At 45.9% G+C, this 17,115-nt stretch overlaps 1 protein-coding gene across 6 annotated transcripts in view; it reads right to left on the bottom strand.

Moving 5' to 3' along the window:
* PRSS55 (serine protease 55) overlaps positions 1-15,794 on the bottom strand; it is a 63,789-nt gene extending 47,995 nt beyond the window's left edge. The window contains exons 1-6 of one of the 6 annotated variants that reach the window (XM_067745305.1): positions 15,658-15,794; positions 13,412-15,558; positions 11,386-12,947; positions 10,328-10,407; positions 9,353-9,580; positions 7,528-7,609 (exon numbers count right to left, since the gene is read on the bottom strand). In XM_067745305.1, coding sequence (XP_067601406.1) covers positions 7,528-7,609; positions 9,353-9,460 — 190 coding nt within the window. In that variant the 5' untranslated portion in view covers positions 9,461-9,580; positions 10,328-10,407; positions 11,386-12,947; positions 13,412-15,558; positions 15,658-15,794. Of the gene's footprint in view, positions 1-7,527; positions 7,610-9,352; positions 9,581-10,327; positions 10,408-11,385; positions 12,948-13,411; positions 15,559-15,657 lie in introns of those variants that run through there. The other 5 variants (XM_067745300.1, XM_067745303.1, XM_067745301.1 and 2 more) reach the window with 5 other exon arrangements.
* Positions 15,795-17,115: the final 1,321 nt, after the last annotated feature.

The raw sequence follows: 17,115 nt of genomic DNA, 5'->3' as shown, positions 1-17,115 counted from the left end.
GAAAAGGCAGTGTTCTGCAAACAGGGAAGAGAGGCCTCACCAGGAACTGGGTAGGCTGTCACCTTGATCTTGGACTTTCAGCCTCCAGAACTGTGAGAAAATAAATTTTTGTTGTGTAAGCCAGCAGTCTATGGTATTTTGTTATGGCAGCCTGAGCAGACTAAGCCAGAATTAAAATGGAATCTCTCCCCACGTGGTCAGCCCTTGAGATCACAACAAAAACACTTTCAATAAAGCCGGCAATTCTTTTGTGGTTCACAGTGGCTTTTTGAAGTGCACAAAGGCATTTTTAAAAAGTCTGGTTTTTGACATATAATTTAAATTTAGTAAATTACCTTTTTAAGGGGTATGGGTCCACGAATTCTGACAAGTGCAAGATGGCTATGTAACCACCACCACAGTCAAGACACAGAACTTTTCACCACCGCAGAAAGTTCCGCGGTGCCCCTTGGAACTCACCCCCTTCCCCAAGTCCCAGCCCCTGGTGACAACTGATGTGCTATCTCTGCCTGTCTGTGCATCATACTGAAGGTAGCAGTTATCCAGCTTCTTCAACTCAGCAGAAGGCACTGGAGGTTCATGGTTATAGCATGTGGTCTGCAGTCAGTGGTCTGCTCCTTTCTATTGCAGAGGACTATTGCTGTTGTCTGGATGGACCACCGGCTATCCACTCAACTGACAGACACGTAGGGTGTTAGTTTTTAGTACTTATGGATAAAAACACCATAAACATTGTGTACGGGTCTTGGTGTGGACATGTGTCTTCATGCAATGGTATTTTGATAAAAATGTGAATTCATGCACATATGTGCTGGGAGATTTGGGGATTCTTTGGGATCTGAATGAAGATCATGCATATGCTGTGTTATCCTGTTCAGAACTCTGGGGCCAGCCATGGAAGCCACGTGGTTAAGCCTGGTGACCTTGGGAATTCTTTATCTATGCCCTGTTCCACCTCATATGAACATGTGCCCTCCAGGGCCCCAAAGTTTGCAAACACTTATAGCTGCAATGAAATGTTTCTATCTGCTGAGCTCAAATTCGTGTTGTTTTCTAAAGAACAGAGATAAGGAGGCTGTGTCTCCCATTTCAGGCCCCCTCCTGGCAGAGAAAAGATACGTTAGGTTGATGAATTCTAATGCTTTGCTTATAGCTATGAGATGGATAGTAAATCCTTGTTATGTTAAAACTCCACATCGAATAACATGAACTAACTTCCTAATATTTCATCTGCTGTTCGCTTATTCTGATAGGATATCCCCAAGAGCTTTAAAAATAAATTGTAAAGCCTTAAAAAAGCTAGTAAAAGAAAAAGTCCCATAGTCATTTTCCCTAAAATGGAAGTCCATTATGCATAGAATTCTGGAAAACATTTACACCTACAGCTCTTGCCAATCTTTAGTAATAATACTTGATCTCCACACACCTGTCACGTTCATGGTGATTTCTCATGAGAATATATCTGTGGCTGTATACTGGGGAAGACTGTATTCAGAGTCGAACTTTATTTAATAAATTGGCCTGTCTACTGCTCAATCTTGCACATTATTCCAACTCAACGTATTAGTCTGAACTATTCGAATTTGCCAGTATTAGACCACTTTTGAGCTACTAAACCAGCAACTCTATATGGTTTAACTTAAAACTTCCTACGGTTCCCATACCTTTGCACACATTTTCTGCCCATCTAGAATGCTGTATTAGTTCCTTAGGGCTGCCATAACAAAGTGCCACAAACTGGGTCGTTCAGAACAACAGAAAGTTATTGTCTGGAGTTCTGCAGGCCAGAAGTCCAAAATCAAGGTGTTGGCAGGGTCGTGCCCCCTCGGAAGGGAGGGATCTGTTCTAGACCTCTCTCCCAGCTTCTGGCAGTTCCTTGCCTTGTGGCAGCATAACTCCCATCTCCACATGGCGCTCTCCCTGTGTGGGTTTATGTATCCAAATTTTCCCTTCTTGTAAGGACACCAGTCATAATGGATTAGGGGCCAACCCTGCTCCATATGACCTCATCTTAATTAATTACATCAGCAATGACCCTGTTTCCAAATAAGGTCACATTTTGAGGTACTAGAGGTTAAGACTTCAACAGATGAATTTGGGGAGGACACCATTCAACCCATAACATATGTCTTCTGGCCCTTCCCTAACATCATCTCTCTCAGTGGATTGACTCAGCCCAGACAGGGCTTATTTCTTCCTCTAGAGAATCTTCCCTGGTGGCCTCTTTCCCCACCCACCACACACCTGTGCTCCCCCCACACTGGGTTGGGTGCCCCTCTGCAGCTCCCAGTGATACACTTGTCCCAGAGTATTAAGGTGGTGTCTCTGCTCACATGTCTCTCCCAGATTCTAGGAGATGGAGAACAAATATTGTTTATCTCTGCATCATTCTCCAAGCCTGGCATATAGAAAATGCTCTGTAAAGTGCTAGGTCACCTTGTGGACGAACAAATGAATGAAATATATGAACAAAAGCCACCCTGCAGCCCATCTATGCATGGGTTTTGTATTTTATGCACGTCTTATTCATAGAAACGGCTGGTCAATGTGCCTTCCTTTTCTGGAAGACATGAAATTGGTAGAGAATTTAAATCGTGGGCTTGGTATTTGCCAGGTCCTAGATACATGCACTATCTCACTAATCCAACAATATATTGATGTAAGTATTATGACTAACCCCATTTTACAGATGAGTAATCTGAGGCTCAAAGTTCAGGTCCCACTGGTGATGTGAGCTCTCTGCTGTAGGATTCTGAGTCTGTGCTTGCTCTGCTGTATCACCTGACTTGTTTGGACCAGCAGCCTCAGGTCCCTTCTCCTGAGGAAGGCCTTCAACTCTTTTTTTTCCTGATGCATTAGTGAGTCTGAGATGCCCTGATTTGCAGAAGCCCGTCTGGTGTGAGGTCCTCTCGCTCCACTGCCTCTGCCCCTGCTTCCACACGGCCCTCCACATCCCAAAGGGTTGGCTCATGGAATCATCAGGTCCTGCTCCAGGATGCCTCCTGGCTGCCTTGTCTGGACTGTGCTGGCTCCACCCAGTGCCCTATTGTGACCTGGGCATCAGGCTGGGCTGTGAGACTGCAGACACAGAGAGTGAGGCCCTGACTCGTCTTTCTGAATTGGATATGCGCAGTCTCACCTGAAGCTCCTCCATCGACTTGAGTAAAGACCAGGGCCAATGACAGGACGGAGGGACGGAAGAGCGGTGCTTCTGCTGCCAGTCGCCCTGCTGCTGCCCTGGTCACACGGCGGCCTGGCACGTAGGTCTCTCATGGTGTTCTTGGGTCTGTGCCTCTCCGGGGCTCTCTCTCCTAGGCGGCCAGGAGAATCACTTGGGGAGCTTGTTCAAAAGGTCAAGCTCTAGGATGCCGATTCTGCAGTACTGGGTGGGATCTGAGGAACTGCACTTTTAATAAGGCCCCGCCAGTGAATCTGATGCTGGGGCCCCTGGACCAGACTTTCAGACCATTGCTCCCCACACACTCCCAACTTTAAAGTTACATGTGGAGAAGTCGTGTCTGCGTCTGTATGTGTGTGTTTGTGTATTTAACATCTATGTTAGGTACCAGAGTTTTCCAGAGTGAAGGGCCAATGTAAGTAAACCGTTTGAGAGGGGTAACTAGCTGTCCATCTGAAGATGCTACCTAGCCACGTCCTGCAGCTTTAAGGCCCTGTGTGATCAGAAAAAGGAATTTCTCGGCTGCTTTCTCTTTGAAAACATCCTGAAGGATCATGTGGAGCCTAACTGGTCTAATGCAAAACATAAATAATAGAACTGTAATGACGGCAGCGTCTTAATACCCACTATGGATTCATCTCCCTGAGTCCGGAGAATTTATGGAGCCTCGTGCTATGCTGTCAGTTTGCTGGTTGACAGATATCAAACCTCTATCACGTGCTGGGAGCTGTTTTAGGAGAGAGATGTTTTATATCAGAGAATGACACACTCAATTCCTACCCTTAAGCAGTTTTGCTATCTAGTGAGGGGAGGGAAGTATTAAACATAGAAATGAATAAATAAATAAGTTAATTCCAGCTCCTGTTAAATGGTATGAAGCAGATGAAACAGGCTAATGCGATGGGAGGTCTGCAGGTGGGAGGTGAGACTGTTCTAAGAGGTGGTCATGGAAAGCCTTCCTGAGATGACAAGACTTGGGCTGAGACCCATCTGATGAGAAGGAGACGTATTTCCAAGCAGAAGTGACAGCAAGTGCAAAGGCCCTGAGACTGAGTGAGCGGGGTATGTTTTAGAGGCAGAGAGGCCAGTAAAGTTGGGGCAGAGTGAATGGGAAGGGGCCACTGGAGAAAGACGGGCTCGTAAAGGCCCAGTGAGGACTTTGGATTTTATTCTGGTCACAGTGGGAAGCCTTCAGAGAGTGAGAAATGAGAGGTGCTTGAGAAAACATTCTGGCTGCCTCAGAGGATAGACTGTGTAGGAGTGGGGATGCAAGAGTGGAAGGAGGGGGACGAGTTAGTGGGCAGGACAGGATGACGGCCTGGATGCGTTTATAGCAGGGGGGATGGAGAGGATGGCTGGTGAAGGACATTGTTTGGTAAAGTTGATGGGACTGACCGATGCACTGCTCGTGGGGAGTGAGGGAAAGAGGAGACGTCAAGGATAACTCTTGCCTAAGCAAACAGACGGGTGTGGTACCATCCACAGAACTGTGGAAGGCTTACAAGAAAGATGTGGAGTGGGGTCAGGTTCCATAGTTCAGTTTGGGCCACGTCAAGTTTGAGGCACCTCTTAGACGTTCTTGTGAGATACTGAGTAGGGCAGTTGGTTAATGGGTTGGCAGCTCAGTGGAGAGGCCTGAGAGGGTAAACGTGAAAGCATCTGTATAAAGATGATATTTGAAGTCTGGCTAGGATGAGATACTCTAGCCAAAGTGCATAGAGAAAGAAGTGGTCTGAGGATTAAGCCGTGAGTTTTGGAAGAAGAGGTGGATTTGGCAGAAAAGTATGAGAAGGAATGGCCACTGATGCAGGAAGACGACCAGCAGGTACATCCTCCCACTGAAATGTTGCCCAGAGATGACCCCAGATTGAACCAAAAGTCTTGGGCAAACCTCAGACTTCTCTCTCCTTGGTCCAAACTAGAATGAAACCAAATGTCATCCCTCTAAATCAATGTGACATGAAAAAATAGGCATTAGACTGTGTTAATACTTATCTTTGTATTAAAGATGAGGACATTGAGGCTCAGAGAGGTTAAATCAGTGGCTCCAAGTCACACAGCTAGCCAATGGAGCCGACTCAGAACTTCTGACTCCAAATCTCACTCCTTCCCTCTTCACCAGGCACCCTGCCAGCTAGGAAATTTCCAGGCTAAAACCAGTGCCTTCTGCAGACTTGAGTTGTTTCTCCAATCATGCTTCTCTTTTTCTCATGGTGACCAATATATTGAAAGGGTCTTTTGGGGCAAAAAGAATTTCTGAGACACCCTGATGGTGCAGGCAAAGAGAAGACACTCAACTAAAAAGCTGAGGTGAGACCTCCCTATCTTAATTTGTTTGGTCACATCTCTGGGTCTGGATCAACCAGTCACTTGGCAAAAATCTACAGTCTGCAGTGATTTCACTGCAGTGGGATTTGCAAGGGAAGATTTCTGAACTCCCTCACCAGGAGTTTGATCTGGAGTGCTGGCGGACCTAAGACTTCATTTGGTTTTTTATCTACAGACTATATATATAAACCCCTTAGGCTCCCAGGAACTCTCCTAAGATTCACAACCATGGGTCTCTTATTTTTCCAGGCCAGCCCCAATTCTAATTTTCAACAAAGTTGAGCCATTGAGCATGTAAAAATATAGAAGAACTTCTGGACTTGCATAAGACTTTTCATGTAAATACATTCACGTTTCAGTCTGCATGACCACTGGCAGCCTGACATCAATATCAATACAGCATTTAAACTGTTGTACTGAAAATCACATACCTCTTAAGGAAAAATTCAGAATAAGGAAGCTAAAGTTTGCTTCAATGTTTATATGTAAGAATTTTAATAAAAATAGTTATTTATTTATTTATTTTTTGCGGTACGGGGGCCTCTCACTGTTGTGGCCTCTCCCGTTGCGGAGCACAGGCTCCGGACGCGCAGGCTCAGTGGCCATGGCTCACGGGCCCAGCCGCTCCGCGGCATGTGGGATCCTCCCGGACCGGGGCACGAACCCGCGTCCCTTGCATCGGCAGGCGGACTCCCAACCACTGCGCCACCAGGGAAGCCCCTTATGTTTTATATTAATGTAATTTAAGTAAAAATGTTTCCCCCTCGTCATTTTAAACTGTAAAAGTAGAGTATTTTAGAACTGGGAAAAACCTTAGAGATGATTTTATTGAGTCCCCTCATTTTAAGGTGAGAAAACTGAAGAACCTAGAGGTAGCCTATTCCACTATAGAGAACTCTATGAAGTGCATTTTTATATTGAAAAATATACAAATTCCCCGGGCTCCCAGGGACTCCCCTAAATTAACCACAGGTCCCAGATTGTCCAGGTCACCCTCAGTTCTGTGTAATGTCCAACAAAGTGTAATGTAACAATATGGCAGAATTTTTATACTGTAAGATCTTTTCATGCCAACATATGGTTTTCACCCACTGACACTGGATCTGAGCAAGTCTGATACCACGTCTTTAAGAAAACCCTGCAGGAGTCTGAAGCCCCGACCTTTTATGTTCCCTATAATGAGGCTTCCCAACATGCTAGTTACTCACCTCTGAACACGCTCCACTTGTTAATGCTATTCTTACACCTCGAGGCCCCAGACCAACGACCGTCAAATGCTACAGTCTAGGAAGTGGAGTGCTTATCGGTCAGGTCATCTCATCAGCATCTTGTGGTTGATATTTTCATATGAAAAACTTCCAAGTCAAAGCTCCTCTCACAACCTCGAGTTTGGGATCTATTATTTTTTTTGACTGGAGTTGCAAGACTTTATTTCTAGTCCTTGTTGAGTTCAGTATTGACGGTTCATGCCCAGGACTCAGATGTGATCAGATAGTTTTCAATCTCTATTCTGTAATCTATTAAATATCAGTTCTTGCTCAGTTTTGTGTCATGATTATGCACTTTTTTCCCCAAGTGTAAGACGACTTTCTACCCATTTAAGTTTTAAAGGCATCTGTTAGTACCAGCTTGGCCTGGTATCCTACTGCCGCTCCAACACCTCCGAACCGTCAGCAGAAAATGCCAACAGATCTTGCTTTCCCTTTTGTGTTGAACATCTTGTTCTACACAGAGGGTGGCAGGCTGCCACTGCCCACCAATCAGATAGCTCCAGGTGAAACCTTCTTCCCACCTCACTCAGAAAGCCTCCCTTCCGGGATACAGTCAGTGATCAAGGCTTTAGATGTAATATCTCAGCCAGTTTGATGTTCGCCTTAGAGAGAAATCATCCAAACCGCATACCAACATTTTAGCCAAATAAGATTCTCAAAGAATTGAGTGGATGATTTGCCGAAATACAGACATACCATGCAAGCTACGAGCAAGATGAATAAACAACTGGGCTTTAGAACCGGACATACCTGCCCGAGAGATCCCCATCTGTCTCTTGTAAGCTGAATGGTCTTCAGCAATCACGTGATCTCTCCAAGACTGTTTCTTCGTCTGTGAAATGGGGATAATAAACCACAGCTCAGAGGTTTGCTGGCATTATTAAGTGTCTCTCACACACAGTACAGAGGCTGACTCACGGTAGGTGCTCAGTAAGTGGCTCTCATTATGGAGCAAAAGATTAATATATGGGGCTTTTAAATTATTAAGCCAATTTGACTACTAATCACTGGTAATTCTGTTTAAATATTCATAAACTATTATTTTAATTATTTAAAAAATTTTCCAGAGATCCAGCATTGTTTTCTTGTATATTAAGTCCAAGATTCCCTTGTTGGCTCTGAAAATTCAAGCTTTTCATCTGAGATTGGGCTGCAGGTTCCTTACAATGTGTGGTCTTCCTTGACAGGAGCAATGGGAATCCCTCACAGAGATTACAGTTTAATGGGGGAAGTAGACTTTAACAGTTTCACAAATGCTTCAGCACTGTTGCTAGTGTCCTGAGGGGAAGGTGGGGTGTTGAGTAAGAAAGTTACACTGAGGGTAGCTGGTGTAATCTTAAAAGGCAAGGAAGGAGCTAAGATTTGAGGGATACACAGGAGTTACACAGGCAAAGAGGAGCAAGACAGATGAGGGAGGAGCCTGTCTTTCTGGCAGGAGCATGGGGAAGAGCTCCGAGATGGGAAGAAGCAGAGCACTTCCGGGGAGCTGAAGGGCCCGGGAAGTCGGAGGAGAGAAACCCAAAGGCAGAGATGAGAGGCAGCAGTGGTGGTGACTGGTGGTGGTGCCGATGTGCAATGGCGGCGGTAAAACGTGTAGTGCTGAGTGGTGTGCTTGATGGTGACGTGTGGTGGGGACATACATGGTGGCGAGGCTGTGTGGTGATGAGGTTGTTGGCTATATGGTGTGTGGTGATGGTACCACGTGTGCCGTAGAGACGGTTTGAATAGATATACCTCTCAAATGAGACTCTTCTGTGAAATATCATGAATGTCATGGACTTTTCTCCCCAGGTGTAAGTATGGTTAACACTTAGGCAGTTTGCCCAGTGGTTATGAGAACAGACTCCACAGACAGACTGCCTAAGTTCAAATCTCAGCTCAGTCATTTATTAGCTGTTGGTCTTGGCCAGTTGTCCTAACCTTAAACTTGCCTTTTTTGTCTACCCTTTAAAATGAGATGATGATAATTTCAACTATCTTGTGAGGTTTTTATGAGAATTAATTAATTTAGAACAGAATGGTGCCTGGCAACTAGTAAGCAGTCAACATTTTAGATTTTATGATGTTTATTGTTTCCCATTCCTCAAATGATGTTGGAAACCCACTAGAAGCTGTCAAAACAATCCTATCACATAGGAAATGCCAAAATTTAAATTTCTCTCAAGGTGCAGCTGGGATGATCTTTAGAATTAAAACTGGGTGAAACATGGTGGTGTGCATAAATCACAACAGAAAATGCAGGAATCAGCTGGGAAAGGAGGGGCTGGTCAATTTCCCTTGGGCTTCCCCACTAGGGTGCAAGAGCAAGATCCGGCCCCAGGGCTCGTGGCTGTGTGCCCTTCCTCACAGGCCCTCAGACGGAGACCCTTCCAGGAGACCCTTCCAAGAAGCACAACTACGGTGAAGGCACCCAAAAGCACAATCTCGTAATTGTGGTGCCCTTGGTAGGTGTGCAGGGTATTGTTTTTGTTTGACGGATCTCCCACCTGGTAGTAAACTGGCTGAGTCACTGCTGTCTGTGTGCTGGGGGGTGAGAAAGGGGCATCATACTTAAGTGTCTTCCAAGCCAACCAACCTTGACGGTTGGGCGCTGGGTCTCTCCTCCCTCTTCCTTCTTTCTGCTCTTAGTGAAATGTGGCCAAAGGATAAACAGTTTTGAGAAGTCAGAAGCTTTGGATATCATAGGCGGGGTGCCTGCAGACACTGTAGATTTCCCATGGCAGACGCGTATCCTTGACAGTGGGAATCATCTCTGTGGAGGATCGATCCTCAGTGTGTGGTGGATTCTAACTGCAGCCCATTGCTTCAAAAACAAAAATAAGTAAGTGTTGCAGATAGAATTTTTTTTTTCATACCAGTGTGGTAGAATATTTGCCCCGACATGCCTATTATTCACGTTCATCAGCCATAAAACAAAATACCAGGAGGGAGACACCTGTGTTAAATATCACACTTTGCAGGTGGAAAGAAACCGTTCTCCTCCTAGGGTGTTGCATGGCTTGCTGTGTGGGACCTACATTGCAGCGCAAATGTTCCTTGGGCTTCTCAGCATTTTGCCAGGTGCGTGTAGTCCTGGTCCAAACTCCTAGAGTCCCTTCCTAAGCATTTGCTCTCACTCAGGGAGAGAGTGGGCTGACAGAGATCACGGAGTTGGGGAAATCATAGAAGGATTAGGCCCTGAGGGCAGGGTGCCAGGCCCGGCTGCATGGCAGAAGGTGCTGAGTCCCAGTGTACAAGATATTTTTGCAAAACTTCCAAGGTGTCTGTGATATCGCCAGTCAGCTTTTCTTGCAAATCAAGTCCCTCAATTACTTATGCCATAGTATGGCTTCCCAGACATTTGTTGATGAAATTTACAAGTGAATTTGCCCAAGCAAAGAGCTGTCAGGGCAAGAGCTGGCTGGCCAGAGGGCAGGCTAGGCACTCAGGTCAGGCTCCTCCCCCCTGGCTCCGTGTCAGGTGCAGAGCCGCAGATGCTCTCAGGATCACAGTCTCACATGAGTGCAGGTATTTTCTCCTAAGGCTCACCTTTCACCCTCCCACCACTTACCTATTTTCTCTTTCTTTTGTTTTGGAATAAGATCTACCTTGGAGGTCGTACATGGTAAAGGAAATCTTGACACCGAAAACCTGACAAAGATAAAAGTGGACAAGCTAATTATTCACTATTATTTTGACAGCTGGTTCTACATTAATGACATTGCTTTGCTGTTGCTCAAATCCCCACCGAACTTGGGTGTCAAGAAGGTACCCATCTGCCTTTCAGAAGTCACTGACACAGAGAGATGGAGAAACTGCTGGGAGACTGGATGGGGCACTACTAGTAAGTTACTATAGCCCAACGGGGAGGTGGGGTGGCACCTTGGCTGAGGTTTGCAATGAGAAGCAAAGTCTGGAGGCTCTGCTGGCCTCAGGAGGTCAGCCTCGTGGACCTGGGCGCTTCCGGTTCTCAACTAAGGTCCCACGATGACCCTTCTGCTCAGTCCACATGGGAGCCATCCTCCCTGAGCGCACGTAGCAAGTTTTAGGTCCATGTTGTGAAACAGGAACCCTAAACAGGGCCTCAGGGAAAACCCAGGCAGAGGTGTTCAGAGGCTTCAGGGTGGCTTGGAGGAATGTGGAGGGACATACCAATGGGAAAAGGGGCTGGGCTCTGGGAAGTCCACGCCAATGTCAGCCAGAGCAGCTCCGTTCCAATTGATGGTGCCAGTTCTGCCCCCTGTGATAAAGGGCTCTGTGGCTAAAATCTCTGAAACCCACAGGTCCAGGCCAAGGAGGAGGGGATAAACCGAATGTAAATTTGTCCTTCTAGAGTTAACCTGTAACCTACTCCTGCCAGTTTGCCCAGCCAACCCACAAAATGGGGTCCTTTTGTCTTCCTTCTTGGTGAACGTGACTTTCGCCATAATCAACAGAGCAGGAAAGATCATATTCCACTCAGTACTGCTCTTCCAAGGAGGCACCCAAATGGCTCTACGTGGATTCCCACGTGGTCCCAAAACTCAGAGCTGTGTTAGATTCCTCCTTGGGAATTGCCCTTAGAAGCTTTTCAATAGCTTCGCAAACAAGGCCACCTTCTTAACTTAGAGTTCCCCATGCTTCATTTACCTCATTTTCTTTGAAACTCCTCTATGATTCAGGCAGTGTTGTAGGCTCCGGGGAGTCAGCAACATACAAAGAGGAACACATCCCCATCTTCGGAAGTGGACATTCTAGGAGTTGGGCTCAGCTAGAGCCCACAGGCAGTGAACTCCTCAAGGACCCCGACACAAGCTTCAAGCCCATCTTTTTGTGCCGTGGGTCCCAGGACAGAACTTGTCATCGTGGGTTCTCTTTACATCCTCATAGATTTGAATGAAACTCCTTTTTAGGACCCTTGCTGGAACCTGGCACCCTTGGCAGGGTGAGAAAATGGTTCACTGAGGCTGAAATCCAGTAGAGACCCAGTCCTAGGAGCTCTTGATTCAGAGAGGGTGGGCTCAAGAGTCTCCCGGACACCCCTCCTACCCCCTCCTCACCCAGTCCAAATCTGGGTCATTGCCAGGGCCACAGAGCAGTTCCCTTGTTGTTGAGGTGAAAAGACATGATGTGGGTGGGTCCTCCAAAGGGACCACGCTGAGCTCAGGGTTCTTTCCCCATCTGCTGCTTCTTTGGGTCAGTTCCTAAGCGAAGTATGGAAACAGTGCTCTGGAAAGTCAACATCCAGCTGATCGACTGGGAAACATGCTTCCCCATGACGCCTCTGCTCACGACGAGCATGCTGTGCGCCGGGGACCTTCAAGGTGGGAAGGACACCTGCAAGGTAACATAGCTTCTCCATGGTCTGGAGAGGGGCTGACCCAGAAAGCTGGCCAGCAGTGCCAGGCTACCTGGCTGCCTTCTTTCTCCTCTGGATAGGAGGTGGATTAAAATAACAGAAACGTGGGCTTCCCTGGTGGCGCAGTGGTTGAGAGTCCGCCTGCCGATGCAGGGGACACGGGTTTGTGCCCCGGTCCCGGAAGATCCCACATGCCGCGGAGTGGCTGGGCCCGTGAGCCATGGCCGCTGAGCCTGAGCATCTGGAGCCTGTGCTCCGCAACGGGAGAGGCCACAACAGTGAGAGGCCCGCGTACCACACAAAAATACAAAAAAAACAACAGAAACGTGCTCTCTCCCAGAGGCCAGAAGTCCCAAATCAAGGCATCGGCAGGGCTATGCTCCCTCTGGAGGGTCTAGGGGAGGATCCTTCCTTGCCTTTTCTGGCTTCTGGTGGTTGCGGGCGACCCTGGGCGTTCCTTAGCCTGTAGGTGCAGCCCTCCGGTCTGTACCTCCATCTTCACAGGCCTTCCCCCCTGTATGCGTGTGTCTCCTCTGCTCTCTTCTGATAGGAATACCAGTTATTGGAGTAGGGCCCATGCTAATCCCATAGGACTTCATCTTAATGGAACTAATTACATCTGCACAGATCGTATTTCCAAGTAAGGTCACATTCTGAGGTTCCAGGTGGACATGAATTTGGGAGGGATGCTCTGTAACCAAAGGCCGGCTGTGCAGTCCAGTGGTTAGGGCTGCAGGCTCCCTTAGCTTCCCTCCCAGCTCCTCTACTCACCGCCTGGAGTCCCCTCTGTGCCTGTGCCTTTTCAGATTTCCCCATCTGTAAAATGGGACTACTAAGAGTCCTCCTAGGACTGCTGTGAAGATTAAATGAGTCAATACACAAAAGCATTCAGAGGAGCATAGTGCAGAGGAGGGTCACAGTAAACACTACGAATATTGTTTTCTCCATCATCATCTCTTACATCTGTTCAGTGCTCAAGAGCATACAAACTGCTTCCACAAATACATCAAACTAGCTCTAGGAAGCAGGCCTATTTTAGATGGGAAAAGGAGGACCAGGAAAGCTGACAGCCTTGCAGAAGACATACCAGCAAGGTCAATTACAGACACCAAGTTCCAACCAAGGCACGCTGACTTCAGGGGTGAGAGCCATCTTTTGGGTTCCAATAGAAACCGGGCTCCCAAGCCAGCAGCCCAGCACGGCCCCGCCCAGATGTGCCTGGTTCATCCACCACAAAAATGGTGGGAGCCGCCGGGGAGTACAGGCTTGCCATGTATTAGGGCCAGGCATAGTGTTTTATAGGTGTCATGTGCTTACCTTCACACCGTGGTCCTGCGGGAGAGGTACAATCACCACCAGCCTAAAAATGAGCCTCAAAACGCTGAAGAAAAATTTCACATTCTCTCAACCACGTATTCACCCTGGGATCTGAACCAAGGTCTGTTTGGCTCCAGAAATTTAAATTCTTAACTGTACGTCTTTCACGTAGATCTCATCATCCCTAGAGAAGCGAGTGTCATTCTTCATTTTAAAGAAAGGTCATGGGAATTTCCAATGACTTCAAAGAACTGGATGAAGAACAGTTTGGTTCAAAGGAAGCTGATGGGCACAGCAATTTGCTCATGATAACAATCTGGTTTAAAAAAACCAAATAAACCCACACCCTATTTGGGGGGCACTGTTGTTTGTTTTGTATTTTTGGCGTATCATTAAATAGTGCTTCTTTCTGACTCTTCTATGTGTTACTTAATATTTTCAAAAATAGATCTTCGTAAGCTGTGAGACACTATGTACCGCCTGATTCTATTTCTGTAAAATAATAATGACGTATTTGCATACATGAGGATGTGGAAATTTACATTTGGCTAAAGAGTTGCCTCTGCATGGTTGAAATTAGAAATGTGGTTTATTTCACCAGTACACAGTAAAGAAAATTCCAGGGGTACAGAGGGGTGTACAGTGAAGAGGAAGTTTACCTCTTATAATTGTTCTCCTGTTCACTCCCTAGAGAAGCAATGTTAACTGTATCTTACCTGAAAATTCTTCTTATACACAATCGTGTGTGTGTGCTTATATATAAATTTACTTATATAACTAGGGGTATTCTTCATGTTCTTTTCCCATACCCCAGTTTTCCGATTTTTTGATGAAGATACATTCTTCTTTTTTTTTTTTTGAAGATACGTTATTCTTTAATAGAAAATTTTAAATGGTCCCAAAGGTTTGGGGGTGTGAAAGGTAGTGGATCCCTTCATTTTCATGTCAATGGCGTCTGCTCCACCTGTGCTTGTTTGGCAATCTCTTCCGTAATGCTTTAAAATGTGTAAATTGTTTAAAAATTGATGTTTTGTGTTCTGTGTATACAGTCTGTACGCCTGCTGTCTTCAACCAATGACCTAGTATAAAGCATAATGGAGTCTGGGTTTCAGTTTTTACTTTTTGCTATCGTAAACAGCACAGGAAGAGCAAAATGAGGTCTTTCTGGGGAAATTGAAAGAATTCTGAAAAAACAAAAAAGTGCTTAGAGGCAGAACGGATTAGAAAAGCACTCCTTGGTATATCAGAATGAATGCATGTCACAGGATGATGATGATGATGGATATTTATTTTTTGACCAAATTGTCATTCATCACCATTGCTTTTGACCAAACTGTTCGCTCCCTTTTCTGACAGTCACAGAGCTGGGAGTATAGGCATGTTGTTGGAGAGCCCATCAAAGGTAGAAACATCCACCCATCCTCCAATGACACCAGAAGTGCTTTGTGCCTCGCGCCAGGCGCCCACCCCTCAACAGGCTGTAAGAGCAACTTGCCACCATCCCTTCCACTCCCAAACAACTCTTCTCTCCTGGGGTGACAGTGGGGGGGCCTCTGGTTTGCCAGAAAAAAACCAACACAAGCAAATGGTACCAGCTGGGCACTGTCAGCTGGGGAGTGGGCTGCGGCCGGAAGAAACTACCTGGAGTATACACGAAGGTGTCTAGTTATCTGTCATGGATTGAGAAGGAGACGAAGCTGTCAAAAAGGCCCTACAAGCATGAACCGGACTCCAGGGAAAGTTTGCTTCTATCACCCTGGGCCATCTTGTTACTGTATTTTGTGATGTTTCTATTATCCCCATGATTAAACACTGCATTGCCTCACAACCAAGTGTCCTTCTCAGTCTGGGGGGTAAGGTCAAGGGTGGGGTGCAGGTTGCGAGGAGGGATTCTCATATGAATAGCTGTGCCTGAAATAATCATATACCTATAGGAGCGCTTCAAATATACCTGGGACCCACTCAGAGGCCTATGGTTCCCCTGGGACTCAGGCAGGTCACCAACTTCAGCTTGAGGCCTCTCCAAAGTTTGGGTGGAGCATCTTTCCACAGGGAGGGGTATGACAAGGATCTCTGAAACAGAAGGCCTATTCTCTCCCTCTCTCACAAGCAGATATCTTCCACAGCTTCTTTCATTTCCTTTGCTCCTGCAATGAGAAACATTACAGCTCCTTGCTTCCCCTTCATTTGTAAGCTCATCCCTGAGACCTGCAGACTTGATCTCTAGAAGGGTCCTTGTTCTTTACCTTCCTTTGCGTCTACCTGGTTCAGAGCCTCAGTACCTGCTGCTTTGGGCTCTCAGAGACCATGAGTAACAATGCTGAGATTCACGATCAGGAAATCACTGACGAAGAAATGTCCTAGAGATGAGGTGGGAAAGAAACACACAGCTTATTGGTTTTTCTGTTGTTGTTATTGAGTTGTATGAGCTATTTGTATATGTTGGAAATGACGCCCTTGTCAGTCCAATCAAAAAATAGGCAGAAGACCTAAATAGACATTTCTCCAAAGAAGACATAGATGGCCAACAGGCACGTGAAGTGATGCTCAACATCACTAATTCTTAGAGAAATGCAAATCAAAACTACAGTGAGGTATCACCTCACACCAGTCAGAATGGCCATCATTAAAAAGTTTACAGATAACAAACGCTGGAGAGGGTGTGGAGAAAAGGGAAGCCTCCCACACTGCTGGTGGGAATGTAAATTGATACAGCCACTATGGAGAACAGTATGGAGGTTCCTCGAAAAACTAAAAATAGAGCTACCATATGACCCTGCAATCCCACTCCTGGGCATATGTCTGGAGAAATCTCTAATGTTCATAGCAGCACTATTCACAATAGCCAAGACATGGAAGCAACCTAAATGTCCATCAACTGGTGAATGGATAAAGAAGATGTGGGGTGTGTGTGTGTGTGTATGTGTATGTGTATATATATATATATATATATATATATATATATATATATATGTATATATGTATATATATATAAATATTACTCAGACATAAAAAAATGAAATAATACCATTTGCAACAGCATAGATGGACCTAGAAATTATCATACTAAGTGAAGTAAATCAGAAAGAGAAAGACAAATACCATATGATATCACTTATATGTGGAATCTAAAATATGACACAAATGAACTTATTTACAAAACAGAAACAGACTCACAGACTTTGAGAACAAAGTTAACGGTTACCAAAGGGAAGGGGGGTGGGGGAGGGATAAATTAGAATAAAATTTTTTAATCCTATTAACATGTCCTTAGAAGACTCTGCATGGTCTGGCTCTTCCTACCTCTCTGAGATACTTCTCCACAATACCTTCCTCATTCACACTATTCCAGCACCACTGGCCTTTCTGTTTCTCAAACACCACAAAATCCCCCTGTCTTGGGCCATTTATACTTCCTGGTCCTTGTATTTGGAAAGCTCTTCCTTCAAGCAACCACAGTGGGGATGCTGACAGGGATTAGGGATAGCTACTCCACTTAAGTATTCTCGAGGTGTTTAGGGCACAGCAGAATTCCAAGAGGGAAAAGAAGGAAATGGGCTATATCCAGGGGGAACCATGTCTTATTTCTTAGTCCATCTCCTGCCCCCAGAGCTCCGCTCTCCTCTCCCAACTCGTGTGTCCGTTTCTCCTTTGCATTGTTCAGATCATTCAGTTCTCAACTTACGTGTCACCACCTTACAGAC

The sequence above is a fragment of the Pseudorca crassidens genome, chromosome 7 (assembly GCF_039906515.1).
Source record: "Pseudorca crassidens isolate mPseCra1 chromosome 7, mPseCra1.hap1, whole genome shotgun sequence".
NCBI lineage: Eukaryota > Metazoa > Chordata > Mammalia > Artiodactyla > Delphinidae > Pseudorca > Pseudorca crassidens.
Note: the sequence above shows the minus strand (reverse complement) of the source record. Positions and strands in the feature narration are given on the sequence as shown.